This window comes from Geotrypetes seraphini, chromosome 16 (assembly GCF_902459505.1).
Source record: "Geotrypetes seraphini chromosome 16, aGeoSer1.1, whole genome shotgun sequence".
In the NCBI taxonomy this organism is placed as follows: domain Eukaryota; kingdom Metazoa; phylum Chordata; class Amphibia; order Gymnophiona; family Dermophiidae; genus Geotrypetes; species Geotrypetes seraphini.
Genome location: NC_047099.1, coordinates 33412266 through 33439633, shown reverse-complemented (window position 1 = coordinate 33439633; position 27368 = coordinate 33412266). Strand labels below are relative to the sequence as shown.

At 45.1% G+C, this 27368-nt stretch overlaps 2 protein-coding genes across 2 annotated transcripts in view; one reads left to right on the top strand and one right to left on the bottom strand.

Moving 5' to 3' along the window:
- Positions 1-887: 887 nt before the first annotated feature.
- SAT2 (spermidine/spermine N1-acetyltransferase family member 2) lies at positions 888-11053 on the bottom strand. Its single transcript, XM_033924946.1, has 6 exons — positions 10900-11053; positions 9984-10035; positions 6019-6102; positions 4372-4473; positions 2647-2687; positions 888-1123 (listed from the first exon to the last, which is right to left on the bottom strand). The coding sequence occupies exons 1-6, from the start codon at positions 11044-11046 to the stop codon at positions 944-946; spliced, it is 606 nt and encodes a 201-aa protein (XP_033780837.1). The 5' UTR covers positions 11047-11053; the 3' UTR covers positions 888-943.
- A 4847-nt stretch (positions 11054-15900) lies between these two features.
- SENP3 (SUMO specific peptidase 3) overlaps positions 15901-27368 on the top strand; it is a 41992-nt gene continuing 30524 nt past the window's right edge. The window contains exon 1 of the mRNA XM_033924342.1: positions 15901-16190. The gene's annotated coding sequence lies outside the window, so the exon portion shown is untranslated. The remainder of the gene's footprint in view (positions 16191-27368) is intronic.

Here is a 27368-nt window from a genome sequence, read left to right as displayed (position 1 = left end):
CTTCCGTTCATCTGGCAGAGCTGCCAAGTACCCAGATCCAGGAAGCAGATATAAGGCCTGTTCTGACTTTCTGACAAGGTTATCATGCTCCATTATAGGATCTACAGTATGCGTTCAATTGGTAGCATCAAGGACTACAAATCCCATACTGCTTTGGGATATAAGTTCAAAACTAGGATTGGCCAGAGTCTCCCACCTAGAACTGGGTAACTTGGCAGTATACTCTTCAGGGGTACTTCTTAGGTTAGTGGTACACCAAACAATTTTCTGCTGCTGGAGAACTACCAATTTACCCAAATTGCAGAGGGAAATGTTCTGGCCGGTCTTGGTTTTTGAACTCACATCCCACAGCAGTGTGGGATTTGTAGTCCCTGATTCTACCCATTCTGATCAGCACTGCAGGTCACATGAGGCTGCCGGCAATCCAGGAGTTGTATGTAATCTCCCTTCCGCAACTGGGTAACTTGGCAGCTCTGCTGCCATTAAGGTTGCCATCTGGCTCCTGATTTGCTCAACAGGGTGAATCCAGTCCAGGGACGGACTCGTAGTCCCGCTTCTCATAACGAACACAATGGAGAGAAATCAGAATTATAAGTCCCTGGACAGAATCCACCCTGCCGGGTGAATCTGGATCCAGTTGGCAACCCTAGCTGCCATGCATCTGAAAACCAAGAATTTCGAGATGCTCTTTTTCAAGTTGCGGGTGCACATGCACTTCTAGGTACTATTAATGCTCTGCCTGAGCTGTTACCCTTCTGTGCCCTTTCTTCTTCTTTAGCTGTCCTTGAATCCCTCCCCCCCCCCCCCCCCGTTTCCAGTTTAACACTTTTTTTTCCCTGCTGTTCCCTTTAAGACAATAGTGATGGAAGAAAGACAGAGGAAACATGTAGAAAACAAATCATACAAGCAAAATTTATTCAGGGATAGACTGACAACTCTCATCTCAGACTTTCATAGTCCCTTCTGCCAGTGCTTTCAGCGCGTCACCCTGGAAACGATAGAGGTGCCAGCCCTCTGCCACAGTCATATTCAACGCTCCCCTTCTCACATAGACATCTCTGGCAGCGTGGTTCCAGTCTAACACAGACAGCTGTAAGCGGGTACAGCCCCGACTCAAGCCCACCTGGAGAAGGAAGGAAAGACAGATGGAGGAAAAGCTGTATTCCTCAAGGATATGTTTCACTTCCTGTCCCGCCCTAAACTTGATATTTCTTCTCCAAGTGATGGGTTCTCTTCCTGCTCTAAGCTGGCTGGAACTCAGGACACCTCCCTTTGAGTTGCAAAGCTCTTGAGTGGTCCAAAGAGGTGGGCCTCAACCATCTCTCTCCCCTTCAGTCTGTGCAAAATTCCTCTGCACGGCTCGTATTCCGCGAGAGCTGCCATACTCGCATTACCAATCTCCTCAAGTCACTTCATTGGCCCCCCCTCCCATCCATTTTCAAATACAGTTCAAACTTTTCTTACTGTCCTAAAAGTGCACGCCCTCTGCAGCCCCTAAATATTTCTCCACACTCATCCACTACTGCCACTATTTATCATTCCTATAGCACTGAAAAGCATACACAGCGCTGTACATTTAACATTTAACAGACCGTCCCTACAGTCTAATTTGGACAGAGAGACAGGACATCTCTGGGTTGGGGAGATTCGGGTAGAAGGAATGATACAATGGGTATAGGTTTCTGACAATACGTGGGAGTTAAGAGTTGAAAGGAGCTTAAAAGGGCTTTTAGCTTGGATTTGAATACTGCTAGAGATGGAGCACGGCGTATTGATTCTGGCAGCCTGTTCCAGGCCTACGGTGTGGCAAGAAAGAAGGGATGGAGTCTGGAGTTGGCAGTGGAGGAGAAGGGTACGGATAAGAGGGCCTCGCCCAACCAACGGGGGGAGCGTAGGGGGAGGTAAGTGAGGAGAGAGACTGAGGGGCTGCAGAGTGAGTTTGAACTGTATTCGGAAATGGATGGGGAGCCAATGAAGTGACTCATCTCACCCTGTGCTCCCCCCGTGAACTCCGTTCAATGGGCAAGTCCCTCCTATCCGTACCCTTCTCCTCCCCTGCCAACTCCAGACTCTGCCCCTGCTGCACCATATGTATGAAAGAGACTGCCCGAGTCATTACGTCAGGCTCCGTCTCTAGCAGTATTCAAATCCAAGCTAAAAAGCCCACTTTTTCAAGGTTGATTTCAACGCCTAACTCCCACTCACCGTAAAATGACCTAGGTCCATCCTATCATTCTCTCTGCAAGAAACTCCCCAACCCCATATGTCCTGTCTGTCTGTCCAAATTAGATTGTAAGCTCTTCTGAGAAGGGACCATCTATTGCGTGTTAAATGCATAGCACTACATATGCCTTTAAGCACTATAGAAACGATAAATAGTCCTCAGGACACACCAAGCCAGTCAGATTTTCAGGATTTCCACATTGAATATATATGACATACAGTATTTGCATGCAAATCTATCTATGGTCAAACCATATCTCCTGTCCCTGAACACAAGAAAGGATGGACATCTCCAACTAAGATTACCATAAGGCTCCAGAAAAAGGAGGACGGATTGAGACATCCGGGTTGGAAGTAAAACCTGGATGTCTTAATCCATCCTCCTTTTTCTGGAGCCATATGGTAACCCTATCTCCAGCTTACCTCAGCCACTTTGCTCATCAGCTTTGTACCAATCCCCTTTCCTAAGGGAAGAACAACAAACGGAGGGTTAATGTTCATGCATTTTTACTGGTAGCTGTGTTAGTCTGGTGTAACACAGAGGTAGGCAATTCCGGTCCTCGAGAGCCAAAGGCAGGTCAGATTTTCAGGCTATCCACAATGAATATGTATGAGATGGATTTGCATGCATTGCCTCCTGGAGATGCAAATTAGAGAATGACACGGTGACAAAATTCATCACCGTTCCCGTCACCGCGGATAACCACGGGAAACCATCTTCATGTCATTCTTTAAGGAGAGAGGAAAGAATCAGAGTATAATTGGGCACAACCACTGACCCACAAGCTTTTCTTTGAAGAATGCTGGGGTAGAAGGACTGAGGTTGAGATAGACACAACAGAATGACAGTCTCTGGTCTCCAGAGCAGATACTGTGATGTCATAATGCCTCATTCCACCAGTGCCTAAGAGCCAATCACATCAGTGATGTCACAATGGCTTCATTATCCTTGGCTCCCATAAGAATCAGAGTATGAATGGCCACAACCACTGACCCGCAAGCTTTGCTTTGAAGAATGCTAGTGTAGAAGGACTGAGGTTGAAACAGACACTACAGAATGACAGTCTCTGATCTCCAGAGCAGATACTGTGATGTCATAATGCCTCATTCCACCAGTGCCTAAGAGCCAATCACATCAGTGATGTCACAATGGCTTCATTATCCTTGGCTCCCATAAGAATCAGAGTATGAATGGCCACAACCACTGACCCGCAAGCTTTGCTTTGAAGAATGCTTGTGTAGAAGGACTGAGGTTGAGATAGACACAACAGAATGACAGTTTTTGGTATCCAGAGCAGATATTGTGATGTCATAATGCCACATTCCACCAGTGCCTAAGAGCCAATCACATCAGTGATGTCACAATGGCTTCATTATCCTTGGCTCCCATAAGAATCAGAGTATGAATGGCCACAACCACTGACCCGCAAGCTTTGCTTTGAAGAATGCTAGTGTAGAAGGACTGAGGTTGAAACAGACACTACAGAATGACAGTCTCTGATCTCCAGAGCAGATACTGTGATGTCATAATGCCTCATTCCACCAGTGCCTAAGAGCCAATTACATCAGTGATGTCACAATGGCTTCATTATCCTTGGCTCACATAAGAATCAGAGTATGAATGGCCACAACCACTGACCCGCAAGCTTTGCTTTGAAGAATGCTTGTGTAGAAGGACCGAGGTTGAAATAGACACTAGAAAATGACATGGGATTATTTCCCGCGGTTATCCGCGGGGACGGGAACGGTGATGAATTTTGTCACCGTGTCATTCTCTAGTGCAAATCTATCTCAGGCATAGTCATTGTGGATATCCTGAAAACTTGACCTGCCTGTGGCTCTCGAGGACCGGAATTGTCTATACACACCTTTCTTATCAATGGGTTTTGAGGAACCTATCAGCAGAGCTGCCAAGTCACCCAGTTCCGGGCTGGAGATTTTGAGACAGTCCTGGTTTTGAACTTAACATCCCAAGGCAGTGACAGATTTGTAGTGCCTGATCCTGCTCATTGAAATCAGTGCTGCAAGTTGAAGTTCCATAATGCACGGGGATAAGTAGTCAGAAATCTAGGTCTGGCCTAAAATCTCCAGCCTGGAACTGGAGTTTTCTGGAGTTTCAGGATAGCTTTCTTCCCCCCTCCCCCATACCTCTGAATTCTGGCATGACATACAGATCCTCCAAAAATAATGTTCGGCCCTTCCAGGTGCTATAAGTGAAGAAATAGAGGGCATAGCCAATGATCCTGAACCCTGTGAAATAGAAGCCAACGACACCGTTATCTGAAAGCGTAGCAAACTGCCAAAACCATTAGCGGATGCCTCAGGTTAACATCTTATAATACTAAGGTAGCTACTCTGTGTGGGAAGGGGGTCAGGAGGTACTGAATAGAGAATGACACGGGGACAAATTTTTCCCCATAGGAACTCATTTTCCCGTCCTGTCCCCGCGAGTTCTTTTCCTGTCCCTGCCCCATTCCTTCAAGCTCCGTCCTCATCTGCACAAGCCTCAAACCCTTTAAAATCCTAAGCAGCAACATTCTAGAGCTCAGATTGTGATGTCATGATGCCTCATTCCACTAATGCCTAAGCTCCGTCCTCATCTGCACAAGCCTCAAACCCTTTAAAATCCTAAGTAGCAACATTCTAGAGCTCAGATTGTGATGTCATAATGTCTCATTCCACCAATGTCTAAGCTCCGTCCTCATCTGCACTAGCCTCAAACCCTTTAAAATCATAAGCAGCAACATTCTAGAGCTCAGATTGTGATGTCATAATGTCTCATTCCACCAATGCCTAAGCTCCGTCCTCATCTGCACAAGCCTCAAACCCTTTAAAATCATATGCAGCAACATTCTAGAGCTCAAATTGTGATGTCATAATGTCTCATTCCACCAATGTCTAAGCTCCGTCCTCATCTGCACTAGCCTCAAACCCTTTAAAATCATAAGCAGCAACATTCTAGAGCTCAGATTGTGATGTCATAATGTCTCATTCCACCAATGCCTAAGCTCCGTCCTCATCTGCACAAGCCTCAAACTCTTTAAAATCCTAAATGTTTGACGCAGAGCTTACAGGAATGGGGCAGGGACAGCGACAAAACTGACGGGGACGGGAAGGGGAAATTGAATTCCTGTGGGGACGGGGACTTGGAGGTTTTAGTAGAGGAATAGCAGGGGGTGCTTTAGGGCAGAATGGAGGCGTTGAAAGGTGGTTATTAGGACTGGACTGTAGTGGTGCTGTGGGGCCATGAACAGAGGTCTCTGCAGAGCGTGCTGCAGGGCCAGGAAATCTGTTAGGTGGGGGGGTCTCTCAGTGCTGGAATAGCACAGAGGCAATGCATGTACCAGGAACCCGGGGCGGAGTGCCAACTATCCTGACCTGAGCACCACCCTTCTCTTCCAAGCAGTGGGAAGATGTGTGGATCGGTTGGGGGCTGTCTGCCACGTGACCGTCGGTTCTGCTGGGCCCCTGCCCCAGAACAGGAAGTTGACCTCAGAGGGGATGGGGCTGGTGGAACCGACGGCCTTGTGGGCAGACCAAAGATCAGTGATCGCTCCAGCACACCTGAGCTCCTTGCACCAGTGGCACGCCACTGGTGTATACAACTGAAAAACATTGGTACATCTGTAAATGAGAGTTATTTGTTAGGCCTGTACTCATAAGAGGTGCTGGAGAGCTGAATTGTGTATAAAGGTCTCTGTAATGGAGTAGCAGAGGGTGCTGCTGGGCAGGATTGAGGTGCATTGACAGTTCTGTGTACATGGAGGGCTGCAGTAAAAATGTATACATCCTTTCCTTCTGTGCTTCTCTGTTCCGGGTGCAGCTCAGCAACCAAGCATTTGTAGAAGGGATCCTCAGCAAAGCCATCCTTCTGTAATACTGAAATCAAAGAAAGACAGAGAATAGTTAAGCGTTGCCAGAGCAGATAGCTGGTTTTAAGAAAGGTTTGGGCAAGTTCCTGGAGGAAAAGTCCATAGTCGGTTATTGAGACAGACACGGGAGAAGCCGCTGCTCGCCCTGGATCGGCCGCATGGAATGCTGCTACTCTTTTGGGTTCCGGAATCTTGCTATTCTCTGAGCTTCTGGAATGTTGCTACTCTTTGGGTTTTGGCCAGGTCCTAGTGACCTGGATTGGCCACTATGAGAACGGGCTATTGGGCTTGATGGACCATTGGTCTGACCCAGTAGGGCTATTCTTATGTGGTGGGGGAAAAGGGGCAAAAAAATGATATGAAAAGACAGAAGAAACAAAGAAAAGGAAAGAGGGAATGAATGAGAGAGGCACAGAGACAGGCACCAGGTTGGCCACTGCCATGTGCCGTGCCTAGCTCTGATTATTGTTACTTTGGGGGGAGGGGTAATATTTAACCTGTGGCACTTGCAGGTTTTTGTGTACCTGGGTATTTAGTACTTGGAAAGCGCTGCTCAATCTCCCCTCCCTCTCTTCCACGCCTCCTAAGCCATTCCAGGAGCCTTATACGAGGGGGTGCTGAAAAGTTCCCAGCCCAACCAAGAAGAGAATGGCATGGATACGGTTCAATCAATGTTCTGAAACAATGTCAAAGCATAGTAACATAGTAACATAGTAGATGACGGCAGATAAAGACCCGAATGGTCCATCCAGTCTGCCCAACCTGATTCAATTTAAATTTTTTTTTTTTTTCTTCTTAGCTATTTCTGGGTAAGAATCCAAAGCTTTATTTATTTTATTTATTTATTTATTTAGATTTATATCCCGTTCTCCCAGTAGCTCAGAACGGTCTACAAGTAAACATACACAGTAGAAGTAATTAGGCAAATAAGATGTACAATAGGTTTAGATGCTTGGACATACAAGATTGTGCAGTATTTATCAGGGTACAAACAATTTTTCAGAGTACAGACAATTTATCAGAGTACAGACTAAGAGAGGACTATACTGAAGTTTAGGAGAAGTTAAATAGGGGAGAGAAGAGAGAGGTGGGGTTTAAGGGGGGGTGTAGACTGAGGGAGACCTTTAGTTGAAGAGGAGGGTCTTTACCATTTTACGGAATGTCAATAAAGAGTTCTGTTGCCTGAGTTGGGGGGGGGAGTTTATTCCAGAGATGTGGGATGAAGTGGCTGTAGGATCGTTTGCGGGCAGTTTCTGAGAGGAGGGACCTTCCAGGGGGAATGCATAGGCGTATTTCCGATTTTGAGCGGAGGGTGCGAGTGGGGGTGTAGATGGGAAGCTTAGATTTTATGTAGGAGGGGGTGGTGGCATAAATTCTCTTGTGGGCTACTGCTAGGGCCTTTACCCGGTACTATGCTTGGGTTCCAACTGCCGAAATCTCTGTTAAGACTTACTCCAGCCCATCTACACCCTCCCAGCCATTGAAGCCCTCCCCTGCCCATCCTCCACCAAACGGCCATACACAGACACAGACCGTGCAAGTCTGCCCAGTACTGGCCTTAGTTCAATATTTAATATTATTTTCTGATTCTAAATCTTCTGTGTTCATCCCACACTTCTTTGAACTCAGTCACAGTTTTACTCTCCACCACCTCTCTCGGGAGCGCATTCCAGGCATCCACCACCCTCTCCGTAAAGTAGAATTTCCTAACATTGCCCCTGAACCTACCACCCCTCAACCTCAAAGCATAGAATTTTGTTTCTGCAAATTGGCACTTAACAAACTAAGGGGGTCTTTTCTAGTTCTGGCATGCCTCAGTAAAAGACCCCCTAAGATAACACTGGCAAAATAAAGCTCAGAATTTAGGAAGTTGGTTGGTTGGACTCAGAACTTTTCATCACCCCCTCATAGCCCTCCACTCAGGGCAGGATTAACCAATAGGCCAAGTTGGCACGTGCCTAGGGCCCGAAATGGTCAGGGGGGGGGGCCTGATGAAGGAGGGCATCAACACTGTTTTTTCCAAATGGCGATGGGTCCCTCCAGCATCGATCGGCAAGGCGGGCCCCCCCCCTCCCAATCGGCAATGCGGGCCCCACCCCGATTGGCAATGCAGCCCCCCACCCCCCCATTGACGGAAAGTAAGACAAGCAAGCAACGCGGGTAAGAAAGGCAACGGGAACTGTAATTGTGCATGCGGTGGTGCTTGCCCAAAGCTTCCCTCTGATGCAGCTTCCTGTTTCCGCCTGGGCGCATGGTGGGGTGGGGCGGGGCAGAGGGGCCCAGTGTACTTGTGTGCCTAGGGGCCCTCGATGAATTAATCCTGCCCTGCCTCCACTACACATAATAAAGATTAAATTCTTTCATATACCTACCCATCCCTCTCTAAATACCTCCCCTAACCCACCCTCCCACCTAGATGCTTGATTGGAAAATGATGTCTGCACCGGAGCTCTCCCTAATCTTTTGAGTACTGCACTCCTAGTGCTCGATGCAAGCAGTTGAATTCAGGAGTCCCAAATGGACAAGAACTATTTTGATGTTTTTATGTTTAAATGATTTTTATTATTCCAGCAGTAAGAAGCAAATACAAACAGTAATACCATTCAGGAAATAACATTTTCAACAATATAATCAGTTCCCCTCCCCTCCCCTCCCCAAGAATCCATGGCCGGTCCAACAGCTGAGAGTGGGAATAAAATCTTAAAGATTCAAAAGTCTACTGCGAGCACGCGGTGTGAGGTCCTGCCAGAAGTGCTCCCACACCTGACAAAATTTGCGACCCGGGCCTAGAGTCAAGTCTCCCACCATGCGTCTCTCCAGTGTTGCGTGCACTATCATTAGGGATCCCCATTGTGCATATGACGGGGGATCACGGGAGAGCCAGTTGGTGAGGATGGCTTTTTTTTCCCATCAAAAGGGCTCTGGAGATAAATGCTGACATTCCCCTGGGTTTGGGCGAGGCTATATTATAAACTCCAAATAACGCCCTTGGTTGCGGAAGCCATCGCCTTCCCCAAAGCGATGTGGTATATAGGCCCAGATGTCTCCAAAACTGTTGGATTGCGGGGCAGGCCCAAAACATGTGACTCAAAGATGCGTGAGCCTGATTGCATTTTGGGCAAGAATGCGACGCAGTAGTCCCCATCAGGGCTGCACGTTCCGGTGGAATGTAAAGTCTAAGAACAATTTTCAATTGCATTTCCCAGTGAGTAATATTGGGTGATACCTTCTGAATGATTTTGATGTTTTTAAAGGAATGCCTCGCAATTTGTAGTTCTAGGCAAATAAGTATTTTTAAATAAAATTGTTGATCTCTAGGTCCTTCTTTGCCAAATTCTGTTTTACTTATATTCAACACTCTTTTCTTTTAAAATTGTATTTCTCCCTACCATCCTGTTGTTTTCATGTGAGTAATGTCGTGTCACTAATAAGTTTATTAATTGTTCTCCATTTTCATTTTTAATTGTCAAACTCTTAGAATGTATGATTAGCGTTTTATCAAATTTTATTTTGGCCCAATAATCTCGGTTTATATTTGAGTATATACAGTACCCAAATTAAAAAAAAACAAAAAAACAATCACTGCTGAGTAGACAGGATGTACCATGTTGATCTACCATCATGTACTATGTTGATATGACTGTGGTTGGGGTTGACACCCCTGGTAGAAACATCATCTACTCTGGCTTTTACAAAGCTGAGGTAGAGGTTTCTACCATGGGCCAGTGAGGTAAATGCTCTGACGCTCATAGAATTCCTGAAAGCCCCATTTACTAATGAGCTGGACGTTCAAAGAAGCGACGGAAAAGCCAACCCAGAAACCCTAAACCCCTCCAACCCCCCCAAAAAACTGAGAGATGCAGACAACCTCCTTGCCACCTCTCTCACCTTCTTCAGTGATTTCTACCTGTTCAGATAACTTCTCAAACTCCGCTAGTTCCTGGGGAACAAGGAAAAAGCTAGGTCAGTTCTTAGCATTTGGTATCAGTTTATTTCATTCTAATAATTCTCAACATTATTTTTAGGGGATGAGATTGCTATGTAATTGCAATGTAATTTGAATGCATTTTGTAAATGTATTGTGTATGAATTATGATGAACGTTTTCAATTGTTAACCGCTTACTTTTAGGCGGTCTAGAAATATTAGAAATAAATGACAGGCTCTGATTCAGGCACAGGTCTAGGGTGCCACAGAGGAGCTTCTTCCTGATTATTAGTGCATGTGCTGCCTCAAAAGGACCATGGCGTTCCTCTGCCTCTCTACAGAGGTGCCAAGTTACCCAGTTCTAGGCTAGAGACTTTTTGAGCTGTCTGGTTTTGAACCTAAATCCCAAAGCAGTGTGGGATTTGTAGTGCCAGATCCTGCCCCTTTGAAATCAATGCTGTACGTCCCATAATGCACCAGAATGGGATGGTCAGAAATCCAGGACCATGCCAAACCTCCAGCCTGGGTAACTTGGTATCCCTGTTGTACCACCCCCCTGGTTAGACTGCCTTTGTGACAGAAGAGCTTGTCACCCTGGCACTTTGTGACTGCATAGCTACCTACATACCCAGTTCCAGAAAAGACATTTTTCTGACAACCCCCAATCAGATGCATTATGGGACCTGCAATACTGCTTTCAATAAACATCAGGGACTACAAATACCACAGTGCTTTGGGGTGCAAGTTCAAAACCAGGACTATCCTGAAAGGTCATTATTTGAACTGGGTAAGTAGGCAGCTATGCTGAAGGGAGTCCTCTCCTTGAGACTGCTATCCCAGTATCTGGTGAGACCCTTTGGACCTCACCCATCTCTCACCCTGATCATGCGCACTATGTCCTTGCAGTCCTCCGACCGGGCCAGACGGATTTGGTACTCCATGCCAGACAACCCCAGAGCAGCAAATCCTCTCTCACCAGGGGAAAAAAAACCCAACCCTTTGCTTTCTCTGCCCCTTAAACCCATGCAAAAGGAAATACACAAGGTACAGGGGACACCAATATTTACTAGCGAGACCAGCACCTGCAACCACCTGAATACCAGGGAGATTTCCTCCTGAACCATGTGTTGGCTGCACTAAGACTCGTTTTCAAAGTGCCAGAGCCAAATTCAAAGCAGTTGCATGGATCCAGTGGTTTATCCAGCTGTCTAGAACCCCTACGCTGTGGTACAGTCAGAAAGATCCAGGCGAAGGAGCTTTTTCTTTCTTTTTTTTATGTTAAAGAGACAGTGTGCAAAAAATACATGACAGCTTAGGTATGCAGCTGCTTCTGCTGACTGCCAACTGCCTGTCTCTGATCTCCCTTCAGTAAAAGCAACCACTGCTAATCTAACTTAAGGCGCCTTCTGTTTTTCTTGCTGTGTTTAGACTTTAGAAGCCTGGAGCTTCTACAGATTACTGAAGGATGACAAACAGCACAGTAACGCTTTGTTTACTCCCCTTTTACAAAATCATAGCACAGATTTTAGCGCCGTCCGAGGCGGTAACAGCTCCGACGCTCAGAGGAGCGTCGGAGCTGTTACTACCGCAGCCAACGCAAAAAACTGCGTTACAGTTTTATAAAAGGGGAGGGGTTAATAATGTATGTGTGCCTCAGCTGTTAGCAAGGCAAATAAAATGTTAGCGATAATTTGAGAAGGGATGGGGAAGAAACTGAAAAATAACGATGCCTCTCCTTAGGTCCCTGGTGCAACCAAGTCTTGGCTACTGTGTGAGGTTGTGATTGTTCCATCTTAAAAAAAAAAAGAAGAATTAGAAATGTGACAAAAATGATAAAGGAGATAGAACACCTCCATTATGAAGGATTCTTCAGCTTGGAAAAAGGACAATTGAAAGGGGAAATAATAGAAAATGATAAAATTATGAGTGGGGTGGAAGGGCTCAGTATGAGAATGTTGTTTAACCTTTCACACAAGAGAACACTCCATGCATATAATGAGCAGAAGATTGAAATTGACAGCTTTGACTTCCATTGGGGGGGAGGGGAGGAGCCAAGATGGAGGCAACCCACGTTCCCGACTTGTTCCTGCTGCATATTACCTTACTGCTACAATATGCCACAAAATATGGTGTGTGGCTTGCTTCTTCAACAGCAAAGACCTCTTCTCCGGCATAGTGGTCAATTCTGAGGTTCGCCGCCACCACTGGTCCCAAGGAGGAATCCAGAGGATTGTCCATTGTGCCCTTGGGTAGAAGAGACCCAGAACACTTGGACTTGGATGTCACCTTATCTCCTCCAGCAGCTGCTCCACCACCATTCCCTGCTCCACGTGTTGTACAGCCAGATGAACCCTCATGAGATTGATCTCGCTGGGGAAGCCCTGTCTCGAAGGGCTGTAGCTACAGTGGAAGCAGGGAGCGGCTTCTAAGACTTCTTTTTTAACTGGTGAAACCGCTGGTGGCGACTTTGAAGAGCATTTGGGAGGTTCTCTCAAGGTTGAACAACACAGTAACCAAGTCTTTTCAGGAAATTGTTACATTCGTGAGAACAGTGGATAATCTGGGGAGGAAAATAGGAGACACAAAGGAAGAATGTGCCTCTGAATTGAAAATTGTTAAAAAGAATGTTAAGACTGTACAAGATAAGAACATAAGAATTGCCGCTGCTGGGTCAGACCAGTGGTCTATCGTGCCCACGGCGGCCCTCTGGTCAAAGACCAGCGCCCTGACTAGCTCTACCTGAGCACGTTCCGGTTCAGTAGGAACTTGTCTAACTTTGTCTTGAATCCCTGGAGGGTGTTTCTCCTATGACAGACTCCGGAAGAGCATTCCAGTTCTCTACCACTCTCTGATTTAACATCTGGGATTGTTAAAGAAAAGAACTTATTAAACAGAAAGATTGAATAAATTGAAAATTATAATTGTAGATTAAATCTGCATCTGTTAAATTTCCTAAAGTCTCTTGGGTATACTTCCCATGGAAATAATAAAAAAATATCTTATTGAGATTTTGAAATTTTCCCCTGAAAATATTCCTCCAGTCAATCGAATTTATTATTTACCAGCAAAAAACAACAACATGGGAATGAGCTCAGAGGCAGATGATTTCAATTTGAAAGAGGCTCTGAACGTTACTGAACTGCTTGAAACAATCTTTTATCTGAAATGTCTGAAAGAGCAACTTTACTCGTAATTCCCAAGTGTCATTCTTTGGGGGAAAAGGTTGGGATGTTTCCGGATGTTACAAGAAAATCGCAGGAAAGAAAAAAATGATTTCTTGCTATGAGATCTGACTCTGCGACTCTTACCCCCTCCTTTGCAAAAGCCACGCCAGCGTTTTTAGCGCCGGCCACCATGGTAACAGCTCTGATGCTCGTAGAATTCCTGTGAGTGTCTGAGCTGTTACCACCGCAGCCGGCACTAAAAACACTAGTGCGGCTTTGTAAAGGAGGGGGTTAGTGCCTCATTCTTGTTAGCTTATCCATGCAAATGTAAGGTTAAATATCTTGGAGTCAAATATTTTTTTTCCTCTCAGGAACAATTAAGAACTTTTCTGGATTTGAAGAAAGTGATTTCTGAAACCTCTCAGAGCTCCCTCAATATCATGGTATGGATCCTATCTGGTCCAATAGCTTTGTTCACCTTCAGTTTTTCAAGTTCTTTCTTCCATGAATGGTGCAGTATCCACTCCATTCGCAGGTGTATCTTTACTGACCAATTGTGGTCTTTCTCCATGTTTTTCTTCTGTGAACACCGAACATAGTATTTGTTTAGCACATCTGCTTTTTCCTCATCACTCCCCACATAGTGGTTCATACCTTCCTTCAGTCTCGTAATTCCATTTTTTGTCTTTTTCTCCCTCACTAGTATACCTGAAAAAATTATTTCTCCTTTTCTTATATTTATAGCCATTTGCTCTTCTGCTTGCGCTTTTGCCAGACATATCTCTCTCTTGATTTCTTTCAGTTTTATCTGATATTCCTTTTTGTACTCCTCCTTTTGAGTTCTTTTATACTTCACAAATGTCAATTCTTTTGCCTTTATTTTTTTCCGCCACTATCTTGGAAAACCATACCAGTTTCCTTTTTCTCTTGTTTTTATTTATTTTCTTCACATAAAGGTTAGTAGCTCTATTTATTGCACCTTTCAACTTGGACCACTGTTTTTCCACTTCCCTTATGTCTTCCCATCCAATGAGCTCGCTCTTCAGGTACTCTCTCTCCCATGCTACTAAAGTCCACTGTGAGAGCAACTCTCACACATGCGCAGAATAGTCCAGTTGATATAACGACAATGTACGCATGCGCCAGATTTGCTACATTAGTCATAGGCGTGGATTATTGTAGTGTGTCATAGTTGTACATCATTGGTGTGTGTTGAGGCATCAGCCACAAAGCATTCTTGTTGCAAAGCACTTTATAGCACGGACATTAGAGATTTTTATTCTTTTGGAGCTGTTGGAAGGAGCTTTTGGAAAGTAAAAGCGAACAAAGGTAGCAGCAGACTATGCAAATGCGGGGCATAAATGGGGGTGGTGTCTGTATAAAGTTCTGGCCCAGCTTGTACATATTTTAATGATGAGAAATGAAAATTTTTGCCTTCTCTCATTGGCCCCATCTTTCCGATGCCCTTCTATATTTTACGCTGTTAACGGGCATGCATAAGACATGCCTTCAACATACGTGCTCACATGGTGCATATAACACACATATACGCCCCTGCTATTATAAAAACTGTATGCATGGTATCAATGCTATAAATATTATATTAATTTCAGGGCTGAACTATTGGTAAGACACATAAGTGACTGGTCTTGGCCAGTAGCTTTTTTCAGATCGCTAAAAGTGATCACCTTTTTTTGTGCATTGCAAAGCGATGTTAAGAGTATCAAACGCTCGGCTAGTTTACATGGCATTTCAGTATTAATGACCTTATCTGCATGGTTGGATCAGAGAATGAGTGATCGTGCAGAAAACCACGCAGTGAGCCATCTTATGCATCACGTCAGCAAATCGGGTTAGTGACAATTGCTGACTTTAGTGCATCTGGGCTACAGTCAAGTGAGGGCCATGATAGCACCTTCTCAGCCTTTGATTAATTCAGTTGGAATACTATCAATACCAGGTGACTTGTTTTTCGATAAAGCTTTAATTGCTGCTATGACTTATTTTAAAATATCTGGCTCTTCTTTGGCTTGTCAGCTTCCAGTTCAATATCCCAAATGTTATCATCATTGCCTAATTGTGTGTTTTTTTTCTGTTTACATATTCCAATTCAACATAAATCTATTTCTTATGTTCTTATAGATGATGCGGATGGACAGACAGGATAAGCCTTTATCTGCTGTCCTGTTTCTATGTAACAATGGGGGTTTCAAATTATTTGCTTTTCCTAGTAAAATATTGGACTTTTTTTTAATAACTTGCAATTTAATTACTCAGATTAAAATAACAGCAGGTTGGATTTAAATATTTATTTCGTTCGTCAGCTCTGTAAGCCTTTATAGCTTTGGCATTTGGGTTTTATTGTATTTCAATGGCTTCGAGTCCGGCGCGGACCAATGACGCAACCGAAAAGACGACCAACTCTTGGGGGGGGGGAGAAAAACCCTGCAGAAACGGACGCGGACGCTGTCGCGTTTTTAAATGCGTCACGCTTAGGCCTGAGGAGCGCCCGTAATCGTGAAAGGGAGGAGAAAAAGAAAAAAAAAAAAACCCCGCACGCACGCGCGCGCTGGGGTTCGTCACGTGACTGATCCAACTCTCTTTAAACAGCCATCTTTTAACTTGGGCCCTACTTCGGATTTCCGGCCCGTTGGTCACGAGGCCTCTCGCCGTCGTCGCCTACACCGGAAGGCGATTGATTTTTTTTTTTTTAATCGAGGGCGGGGGAAAGAGCCGGGGTTAGGAGAACGCCGCCGGCTTCTTTTGGTCCGACGGAAGGGACGGGCCCCGGCGAGGAGGCGCAGCGGTCACGTGCTCGGGGGGAGGGGGGAAGAGTGACGTGTGAATCGCGCGCCGCAAGGGGAAGGGAGAGAGAGGAGCGCGCGAGACGGGCGGGCGCGACCGTGCGGCGGGGACGCCACGGGATGCGCGAGACGTCGGCCGCGCGCCGCTACTGAGGCCCAGCGAGACAGAGAGAGAAAGAAAACGTGGAGGAAGGGAGAGAGGTGAGTGACCCCCCCTCACCCCTCCCACCGGAGGGGAGGGGAGGGGAGGGGCGCGTGGGGGGGGGGGAGAGCAGGAGAGGAGCGGAAAAAACGTGCCCCGTGGTCGGAAACTAAGAGGTTGGGGAAGAGGCGATTTGGGCCTTTGTTTTATTTCAGTCTGGGCTGCCCCCGCCCCCCTTTATAGGAAGGTGTGGATTGAAGTGAAGAAAGAGCAATATTCCCCCCCCCCTGTTCACGCCCCCTCCGGTATAAACCACGGACGATCGTTGCTCGCCCTGCATGAAATACGTCTGCTGAGAGGGCCTTGATTGGGGAGGTTTTTTTTTTTTTCTTTCTTTCTTTCTTTCTTTGGGGGGGGGGGGCGATTTTAATACGATAGGTTATTTCTGGTAGAACTTGGGGTAAATACACAATTAGGTGGGGGGGGGGATGAAAGATGGTATGGATTGATTTTTCTTTCTCGATGCACCGTACTTTTTTTTTGTTTTTTAAAAAATTCTTTATTGATTTTCAGACTTCAATAGTGCAATACACGAATCTATCACATAGAATACAAGCTTATTCCACTTACAAATATATCTAACCAACCATTTTCACCCACCCGTGATTATTCAATAAAAACACAGAAACATAGATTTTTTTCCAATAACCTTTCCCTAATCAAATTAATAATATCCTCCCACCTATCCCAAGTGTAAATACTCAAAGGTCTAAATTAGGACAAAAATAAACCCCCCCACCCATCCATTTTTTTTTTTTTTAAATCACCACATTGGGAGTAGACATATTTGGGATAAACACAGGCATTTAGTAGGGAGCCCTAAAACAGGGGTGTCCAATCTTTTGGTTTCCCTGTGCCGCATGGACCGGAAAAAAATTTTCTGGGTCTGCGGAAACGCTGCAGCAAGACAGAGGAGGGTAAGAGCCGGCAAGACGGTAAACACCCGGGGGCAGCAGAGGAAAACACTGCATCGCTCTCGACCGGGGCAGAACAAAATACTTCACGGGGCCGCAGGTTGGACACCCCTGTCCTAAAGCCAGCTAGCCAGTCTGTATTTTTAGTGTTGAGCAGATTTGGTGGGGGGCAGTTCCCCAGGCTGCAACCTCCCCTTAATGCCAGTCCTGCGCAACAGGTGCCAAATGCCTCCAGAACACTTGGGGCATTACCTGATTTCAAATGACTTGTGCTTGTGTCAATTGGGGCAATTTTCTTTTGATGCATTTATTTCTGGGTATGAAATTTTTTACTGATTGAAATGTGAATTTCTGTTGAGACAGTGAATGTATTGACTACTGTTACTGTTATCATCGTTTCTATAGCGCTGTTAAGACATGTTTGATACAGGTACTTCCTCTGTCCTTAGTGGGCGCACAGTCTGTTTTGTATTTCGGGCTATGGAGGGTTAAGTGACTCGCTCAAGGTCCCAAGTAGCTGCGGTGGGAATTGAACTTGGTTCACCAGCATCTCAGCCCACAGCATTACTATTAATTATCAACAGTACTGGATGTGCTGTACAGAGCCACAAAGGAGAAGCCCTGCTCAAATGAGCTCACAGTCTTATCGGTCAAGAAAGAAAAAACAGAATGTCAGGATAGGGGTTACAGTTAGCAGGGATGGTTAAGCTACTGGCAAGGGGAGTAAGGTTATGAGTTGAAGTCTATCTCGGAAAGGTGGGCTTTCAGCCTACTTTTGAACAAGGGAAGAGGCATGATGCAGGTAGTTTGTTCCAGGCATATGGGGCAGGGAGATGAAATGAACAGAGTATGCAATTGGTAGTGGAGGAGAAGGGTACAGCTAAGAGCAGCTGATCTGAGGAATATAGCTCTCTGAGAAGCGCGAGTGAAGTGATTTGTGGAGAGGGGTAGCATAGTCCTTTTATCAACCATCTCCAGCAGCATACCACATCACTCCCTTCATTCCCTCCAGCACTGTGTCCAACATTCCTCCCTAAAAGTTTCAAGTTTATTAAAATTTTGATATACCACCTTATCATTTAAGTTTGTATACTGCATCTTCTCCATAAAAATAGAGCTCGGCACGGTTTACAGGTAAATTCAATAAATGAGGGAAGGACATAATAAGAAATTAGAGGTTATGAAAAGAATAGCTAGCTTTACATTTTAAATAGATAACTTTACTTTTTGGAGAAAAACCAGGTTTTCAGATGCTTTCGGAATAATTGGAATGAGCCTAGGTTCAGCAGCGGGGCAGGGAGGTTATTCAAAAGCTCAGTGAATTTGAAGACAAGGGATTTCCCTAATTTACCTACATACATGCCTTTTAACGAGGGGAAAAATAGTTTGAGTTTGTGAATGGATCTGGTAGTGTCAGGTCTCGAAGAATTCCAGGATAGTGGAATTAGGGGAGGAAGAATGCCATGTAGGATCTTGAATATTAGGCAGGTACATTTAAAGTGAATCCTAGAAATCACCGGAAGCCAGTGAAGTTTTGACAGAAGCAGGGAAACATGATCAAATTTAATTTTTGCAAAGATCAACTTAGTCGCAGTGTTCTGGATCCGCTGAAGTCTTTGAAGATTTTTCTTGGTTAGACTTAGATAGATGGAATTACAATAGTCCAGTCTGGAAAGAATGATTGATTGTACAAGGATAGCAAAATGTTGTTGGCAGAAGCAGGATCTCACTTTCCTCAGTAAGTGAAGACTAAAAAAAATATTTTTTTTACCAGAGAGTTGAGATGATCATTAAGTGTAGAGTCAATAATGATGCCCAAAACTTTGCTTGAGAATTCGATCTGCAGTGTGGGACCAGAAGGTAGTGGAATGAACGTGGGTAACTGATCTAATTTTGGGCCCATCCAGAGTAGTTTTGTTCTGGATTCATTCAGCTTCATTTGTACAGAGAGGGCCCAGGATTGGAGTTTCGTTATGCAAGCTGTTATATTTTTGGTGAGGTGCGAATCTATCTCGAGAAGGACAAGGATGTCATCTGCATGTGTAAATGGAGTTTCAAAGGGAGATAGATGGAAGAATTTCAAAGAAGACATATAAATGTTGAAAAGAATAGGGGACAGGGGTAATCCTTGGGGAATACCACATAGCGGTCTCCAAGGAGAAGACATGGTTCCGTTCATGTTTAGAGAACCAGTCTAAGACTGTGGAATCAATGCCTATCTCAGAAAGTTGGTAAATTAGGATATTGTGGTGGACAACATCAAAGGCCGCAGATAGATCAAATTGTAGTAGGATAGCAAACTTATTACGAGATTGAAGTTGTTGAATCTTTGAGATTAAAGAGGCCAGCAGGGATTCAGTGCTGAAATTGGGTTTGAAGCCATATTGGCAAGGTAATAGAATGGTGAATCTCTCTAAGTAAGATGAGAGCTGAGTGGATATAATAGCCTCGAACATTTTGGTCAGGAGAGGAATATTTGCTATAGGACTATAGCTGGAAGGGGAGGATGGGTCTAGATCACCTTTTTTTCAATAGTGGGGTCAGGGCAATGTGTCCCATTTGTACGGAAAATAGGCCAGATAGTAAGGCTGAATTGATAAGTCTGGTGAGAGATGAAATAGCATGCGCGATAATTTTCTCAAAAAGGTAGGAAGGGCACATTTGCAGGATCTTAATTTGTGGCACAGTTTAGAGACCTGGGCTTCGGATACATGCTCAAATTGTCCAGGATCTGTCTACTAGGATAGGGTTAGTGTCGCTGGACACCAGAGAATTGTAAGTGACTGCTGATGGAAAAGAGCTTCTTATAGTAGCAACTTTTTCGTTGAAGAATTTTGCTAGGTCGTCCGCTGCTGGGAGAGGAGGGGAGAATAGAGGAGTCATTTTTAGAGGTTAAGGAGCGCCAGAGGTTAAACAATGTGCTGCTCTGGTTATTGGATCTGGTGATTTTGTCACCATAGAAATTTTCCCTCTTGCATCCCTTTCAGTCTATCCCACTGTTCCCTCTCCACCACAACATTTCTCCCTTTCATCTTTCTCTTCCCCATTCATTTGTACTTCACTCCTCTCCCTCTCTATGCCCAAACATTCTCCTCTTCCTTCTATTCCTCTTCTTTCTCTTCCCCCCTCTCTCAAACTCATGCCCAACAATTCTCCCTTTCTATTCCCTCCCACCATCCTATGTCCCAAGCTCATGCCCCCTCCCTCCTATGTCCCAAGTTCATGCTCCCTCACTCCTTTCTGTGTCCCAGGTTTGGGCCTCTCCCTTCCATGGTCCAACATGTGTGCGCTCCCTCCTGTGGCCCAGCTACTCCTGCAAGACTGTACCAAAGCCATACAGACCGGCTGCATCCTTCCAGCTGCACTTCTTCGCAGGACCATGGCCCTCTACATGGCTGACTGAAGCCTTCCCTATGACGTCAGCGGGAAGGCTTCTGGGGCAGCATGCTGGGAGTGCTGCTTTGTGGAGGAGGGAGTGTGGATGGAGGGCAAGAAAAAGAAGCACACTAAAGTATTCGAGCACTTTGAAGTGCCTCCAACCCCGTGGGATCCCTGCAATCCTGTCGTTCCCATTCCCATGCAGCTCTCTAATGTGAACAGACAGGGAAGAAGCGCGCCCCCTTACGCCTAGAGGCTCAGATGCTTTTCCAGTGGGCAGAAGCCCTCCTTCAGGCTCTTTCTGCGGCCCATGTTTGCAGAGTGGAAAATGTTCAAGCAGACTTCCTCTTCATTGTGGGCTTCTGAGTCGGGGGCCAGTGTCCATAGAGTATCCACAGCACTTTGGTCTTATGGCATGGCTCTTGAGTGCAAGGCTCTATAATCCATAAGGAATATTTAGACATGGTTAATGCTACTCTGCTCCAAGCTAAGAAGCTATCTATTGTGGCAGCCTATGCTAAATCTTGGAAGGCTTTTCAATAGTGGTGTGAAAAGGACCAGGTGGAGCTGCTACAGGTTCCAATTCCAGTCATCCAGGCTTTTCTTCAGGCTGGATTGGAGAAGGGCCTTGTGGTAGCCGCCTTGAAAGTGCAGGTGGCCGGACTTTCCTATTTCCTGGCACAGAGTCACAAGGTTTTGCTGACTGCTTATTCATATGTGACAATGTTCATGAGAGGTGTGCACCAGCTCATGCTCTTGCTGTGACATCCTTTTCCTTCATGGAATCTTAACATTGTCCTAACGGGTCTCACTAAGGCCCCATATGAGCCACTTGGAGACGCTTCTCTTTTGGTGCTCACGGTCAAAACTGTGTTTCTGGTGGCTATTGTTTCAGCACTACAAGCTGTCCTGTAGGGAGCTCTTCCTTACAGTTACAGAAGCAGGTGTCGCTGGCTGTTCCCTCCTTTCTTCCAAAGGTTGTGTCTGATTTGCATGTCAATCAGGAGGTTCTTCTGCCTGCTTTTCAGTCTACAGGCCAAGACAAGTGGGATATAAGTTTGAGAGAGCTTGATGTGTGGAGATGTTTGCTCCAGTACTTAGAAATGATCAATGACGTTCGCCTTTCAGACTATCTGTTCATGCTAACCCAGTGTGGCAGACCGGCATCGAAGGCCTCTATTAATAGATGGATTTGCATGGCCATCTCTTTGGCATACATCGCCTGTGGTAACCAGCCGCCGGTTTCTCTCAAGGCGCATTCTATCAGGAGTGTTGCCTCTTCATGGACGGAGTCTCAGGCAGTTCCTCCCACAGAGATTTGTAGAGCAGCTACTTAGTCTACTCCGCATGCTTTTCCAGGTTTTACAGAGTGAAAATGGCAGCTCGAGAGGATGCCGCTCTTGGGTCCTCGGTCTTGCGGGCAGGCTCTTCTGTCCTCCCTAGATGTCGGCCATTGCTTTGGTAAGTCCCCATACATACTGACTCCTGGGTGGATGTAACAGAATGAAAGATTAGGTTCTTACCTGAATAATCTTTCTGTTCATCTTTCAGGAGTCCGTATGGCCTGCCCTCAGTATATTCTGTTTCACCTGCTTTTCTGCCTCCAATGTTTCTAGATTCCAGGCTTGGAGCTCTTCTCCTGTCAGTTGGATGGCCATATGTGAAGAAATCTTGAGTATGTGTGTATTCTTCAGCCTCCGACTCCCTTATTGTTAATGCTAGTTGCCCACAGCAGGTTGGTTCTCTAAGGTAGTTTTATATAAATTCATGTTCATCGTTGTTCTAATTTTTGTTTCTAAGTTACAGAGCAGAACAGAATTGTGTAATGTATGCGGGGACATTCCCCGTTCCCCCTCCTTTGTATTCTATTTAGTGGAGCTTGATTGCTTTGGGACAACTGGAAGGGGACACTGTGGTCTGCCTGTATGTGGGAGGTGCTCAAAACTATTAAGTATTCACACTTCTACAAGCTCAAAACTATTAAGTATTCACACTTCTACAAGTCCATTTTGCAGGAACAGATTGGTCACCATATCTATGGACTTTTGAAAGGATTAACAGAAAGAAGATTATCCAGGTAAGAATCTAATCTTTCATTCTAGTAGATAGATGTAATTCTGGGTAGGAGGGTATTCTCCTCAGTCGTGCAGAAGGAATCCAATCCAACTTCTTATCTCCTTCACTAGAGGGCTCTTTTGCTTCAGTTTGTACCAAAGCAGGCAATAGCCCTATATAGATATACATAAGAAGGAGGGGTAAGGGGAGACTTCCTGAACTACAAATCTGCTCTGAAACTATAACAAACATGTTAAACATTGTAATTGAACAATTGAAACATCAAAATAATCATACCAATCTGAAACATTTATGGAGCTCAAACATGCCCCCCAATGTGTAAGCAAAAGATTATTCTCCATACCCTTAAGGTCTGACTGACATCCAGAATTTCATTAGAGGCTCTGGTAGAAACCCGTTTACAAAGTATGTATTCTTCCCAATTAATATTTCCAAATTAATAAAGTCTCTTTGCTCATTTGTAAATGGGTTTCTGCCAGAGCCTTTAATTCAGTAGCATAATTAAATGAAATAACTATAGGGACGGGCGGGGACGGAGGGGATTCCTCACGGGGACGGGTGGGATTTCTGTCCCCGCGCAACCCTCTATTTCAAATCCTACGGAACGATACACCCCCCTCCCCAATACAACAATAAAATACAGAAAGAACAGTCCAACCACAAGTTTTAGACCGTCTCTAAATCCTAAAGAATTCTGGTCCCTCTGACTCACTATTCAATTTTAACACTGAAAAGGAGTTCAGCTAATTGGGCCAACGTTAGCAATCATATCTTAGACAAAATTGCATCCCCAAGGAAAGGAAAAAAGAGACGACACATAATTGACGGCTGGTATGACACGGAACTAACAACACTAAAACGAAAGGCACGACAATAGAAAGAATATGGAACAAAACAACGAAAAGGATAAAGCAATATGGAGAACTAAGATAAATGAGTACAAAAGAATTACTAAGGAAAAACGGCATGCTTCTACTCCAACAAAATAGGATCCGCCACAACTACAATATATACTCGAATATAAACTGGGATATTTGGGCCCAAAAATGGGGGTATCGGTTTATATTCGGGTCAATGCCCCTCCCAGAATTTTTTAAGGCTGCTGCGGCCAGGTTCTGCCCCCCTCCTCCTCCCTGCCCAATATTCCTACCTCTGCCGATCTGGTAGAGGTGCAGTGGGTCCTCTGCCGATCGTTGGTGGAGGTGCAGTGGGCAGGAGCAAGCTTTCTGAACTCCTGCCCCGCTGCGAATTCGCGGGAGCCAGTAAGGAAGCCACTCGGCGCCGAGAAGAAGTGCCAAATCACGCTGCTGCTCATGCCGCTGATTGGACGAAGTGGATCCGTGCAGCCAGTTAGCAGTGGGGCAGGAGTTCAGAATAGTTATATTCGGATCGACTTATATTCGAGTATATACGGGTAAAAGCAAAGAACTCGTCAGATTAATTAAAACACCCTATTTAAGATAGACCACTTCAAAAGATCCTCCTCCACCCAACTACCATCTTCAGAGAACTTTGCCTTTTACTTCAAAACAAAAGTTCTCAAACTAAGAACCTCTTTCCAAAATTCCCCACTCAACTACCCCCTATCGACCATACCCCCCCCCACACACACACAGAAACAACCCCAGCAGACAGGTATTGGAATCACTTTGAAAACCCTAATTGGCTCCAATTTTTCAAGCCAGTTCCTACTGCCTCCTAGACAACTACCCACCCATAATCATGAAATCAGCCCCCACTTCTTCAAGGCCATGCATTTTGACTGGATTACACTTCTAATGTCCATTTCCGACTAATTGGCCACATCCTCATCACACCCATCATGAAAAACCATAAAGATCCCATATCAACAATCACAAACTACAGCCCCGTAGCCAACATCCCCTTCACCAAATTGATGGAAGGGCTGATCTGACGAACTACCTTGAAAAATTCTCAATACTGCACGAATATCAATTGGGATTCTGCACACACTACAGCACCAAAACAGCCATATCCTCCATTGTGGATTACATTACCCGCTTACTCAGTTCAGTGAATCATGCTTTAGTTCTCCAATTCGACCCGGTAGATCATGACATACTACTAAGCTGTCTAGATGCCATAGGCATCTTAGTTCAAAGGCTTCCTGAAAAAACGATCTTACTAGGTCATCAGTGAACAAGTCTACTCCCAATCATGGACCAATTCCTGTGGTGTCCCGCAAGGCTCCCTACTATCGCCTACCCTGTTCAATCTATACATGTCTACACTAGGCCATGAACTATCCAAACTAAATCGCTAAATGTACATATATGCTTATGACATCACAATCATCATCCCCTTCTCTACACTATCACCCGAAACCAGACACTTCATTTCATCTGTCATTGATCATGTAGAACAATGGACAAAAAACTTCAAATTAAAACTAAACCCTGAAAAAACTAAAATATTCATGGCCATCCTAACAAACAAATTCAAAGAACCATCAATCAGCTTAAAAGAGAGAAACTTTCCTATTAACCCCACTATAAAAATCCTAGGAGTGACCTTAGATCAGCAACTGACATTTGAGGCCCACACTGACATCTTAGTAAAAAAATGCTTCTACCTACTATGAAAACTGTGTACGATAAAACCATACTTCAACTTCGCATCATTCTATCCTGTAAAACCACACCTCCCACATTTTGCAGGGATGTGCATTTGGTTACTACTAAGGAATTCTATCTTAAGCTGAGCAAACATCTGCGGACCCTCCTTTGCCATTGGATACAGCCAAGCCATTGTCTTGGCTACCTTTAATGAATGACCTTTCAGGAACATCCCAATACTCAGTAACTAAAACAGTCATATCGGGATGCCAAGGAAAAGAAGATGGCTGGGCTCCCACTCCACTCAGTATAGAGCATGGAGCAGACAGGGCTTATTGGGAGTCCAACTATAACTCCTGCAGGGAGTCAGCAATGAGCTTTAACAGAGATAAGGGTTTGAACATTTGGTAAACTAGGGTCATTCCCCAGCCCCCGCTGTATCTTGCATTCTCACACCTGCCTGTGACCTTGCATCTCCCAGTAGGGAGGGCTTACTCTGACAGTAAAGGTATACAGATAGACCCTCATCCTCAGAGTCTCTGTCCCAGAGTTCCATCAGATCCTGACCAGCCTCTGATACTGAGCCAGATGCATCCTGGAAGCCCAAGCCCCTTCATGGTGCACTACCATATCTCCCCTGGGGATTTTGTCCATCCAAATAAGCTATCCACATCAGATTAACAAATTCTGGAGAAAATGCTATATTAGGATGTGCAGAGTCCTTTTTAGATGACTCCAGCTTGTGTCTCTTGAGCTCTACAGCCTTCACAGTCTCCACGTTTAGGTAGACCACCATTCTGGGACTCTGAAAGAGAGTTTCTCCCAGCAGACAGCCCCAGCCCCTCCCCCCCCAATGGTTCCTCAGTCCTAGCGACCAAAAGGGAAGTTAAGCTGGATGTTTCTGTCCCCTCTTCATGTGTTGGCATGGCGCAAGGGCACTCTTCAGGTGTCCATCCAGTGTAAACCTGGCATGAAAGGAACCTGAGGACTTCTTCATCCCTGATAGTTTTGAGGCAAAATGAGATGATTTGAAGGTTCTGGAGAACTTTAAAAGAAATTTGGGAAATCCAAGATGGCCACTGTGGCAGCATTTTGGCGCCAAAAAAATGAATAAAAAGGATTTTAGAGGAAGGAAACCCTAAAGGAAGAAGCAGAGACCTTTAAAACTTTTAAGAATTCCTACGTTCCCCACCCCTCCCAATTTTTTCCTCATGGGCTATAATAGCCGTACTCTATATGATCTGTGCTGTGGATGTGCCACAGCCTGCCTCAGCTCTTAAAGTAGCAGAACCTGAGAGAAGAAATCACTGCCTCAATATAACTGTTGCTCAACGCTGAAATCTTCAGGCTGCCAATCGAACTGGAGTCTGACTTATCCTCAAACCCACACAGACCCATGCACGTGAAAGGGGAAGAGGCAAAATGCAGCCGGCACCCTGAAGAGTCTGCGCTCAAGCTCCTGTGACCCAGTAGGCGATCTGAGCTTCATAAATGTTTCTGCAGGCTGGCTTACAGGTATCACAGAGGGATTGGCCTGTCAGCTACAGACCTCAATCTGCTGCTATTCCACACAGGCAGAGCTTGACCCCCGATCTGGGAAGCTCTGAGTACCAAAAGCCACTGCAGTTTTTTTCTCCTGCTCCAGCGGCCAATTAGAGCATAACCATAAAGGAAGGAGAACCGGGATGGAGATCAGAAGGAGAGGCAAGAGGAAATACAGGGAGAAAGGGGAAAACCAAGTGCCCCCTTCCTGACGATACTGTTGTGAAACTCAAGTCGAAGGGAGGCCATTTTCAACAGAACACGGGGATTGCCTAGAGCACTTATTTTATATTATAATGAATTGAATACAGCGCTGCATTACTGCGATAACCTGCCTCCTCCTCTATATATCGGATAAGTTACATTACCTTATCTGCTTGTTTAATGAAATGGAGGGCAGAAGGAGGGACGTTTAAGTGCAATGATGGTCCCTCATTACAACCAGCGCTGGTACATTTGATGGTACTACTGCACTTTTTGGTTGGTGACTGAGCACTTTACAAGCACTTCAAGGCACTTTTTAAGCACTTTAAAGTACTAACTGCATTTTTAACAATATCTTTATTTTTGTATATTTTATTGAAGTAAACTTGTGGAGATATTTCTATGAAAAATATATACAGAGCAGATCAGAAAGACTCCTGGCTCGTGTGCAGAAGGAAAAACTGAAGGGGGCAGCAGAGCCCTCTAG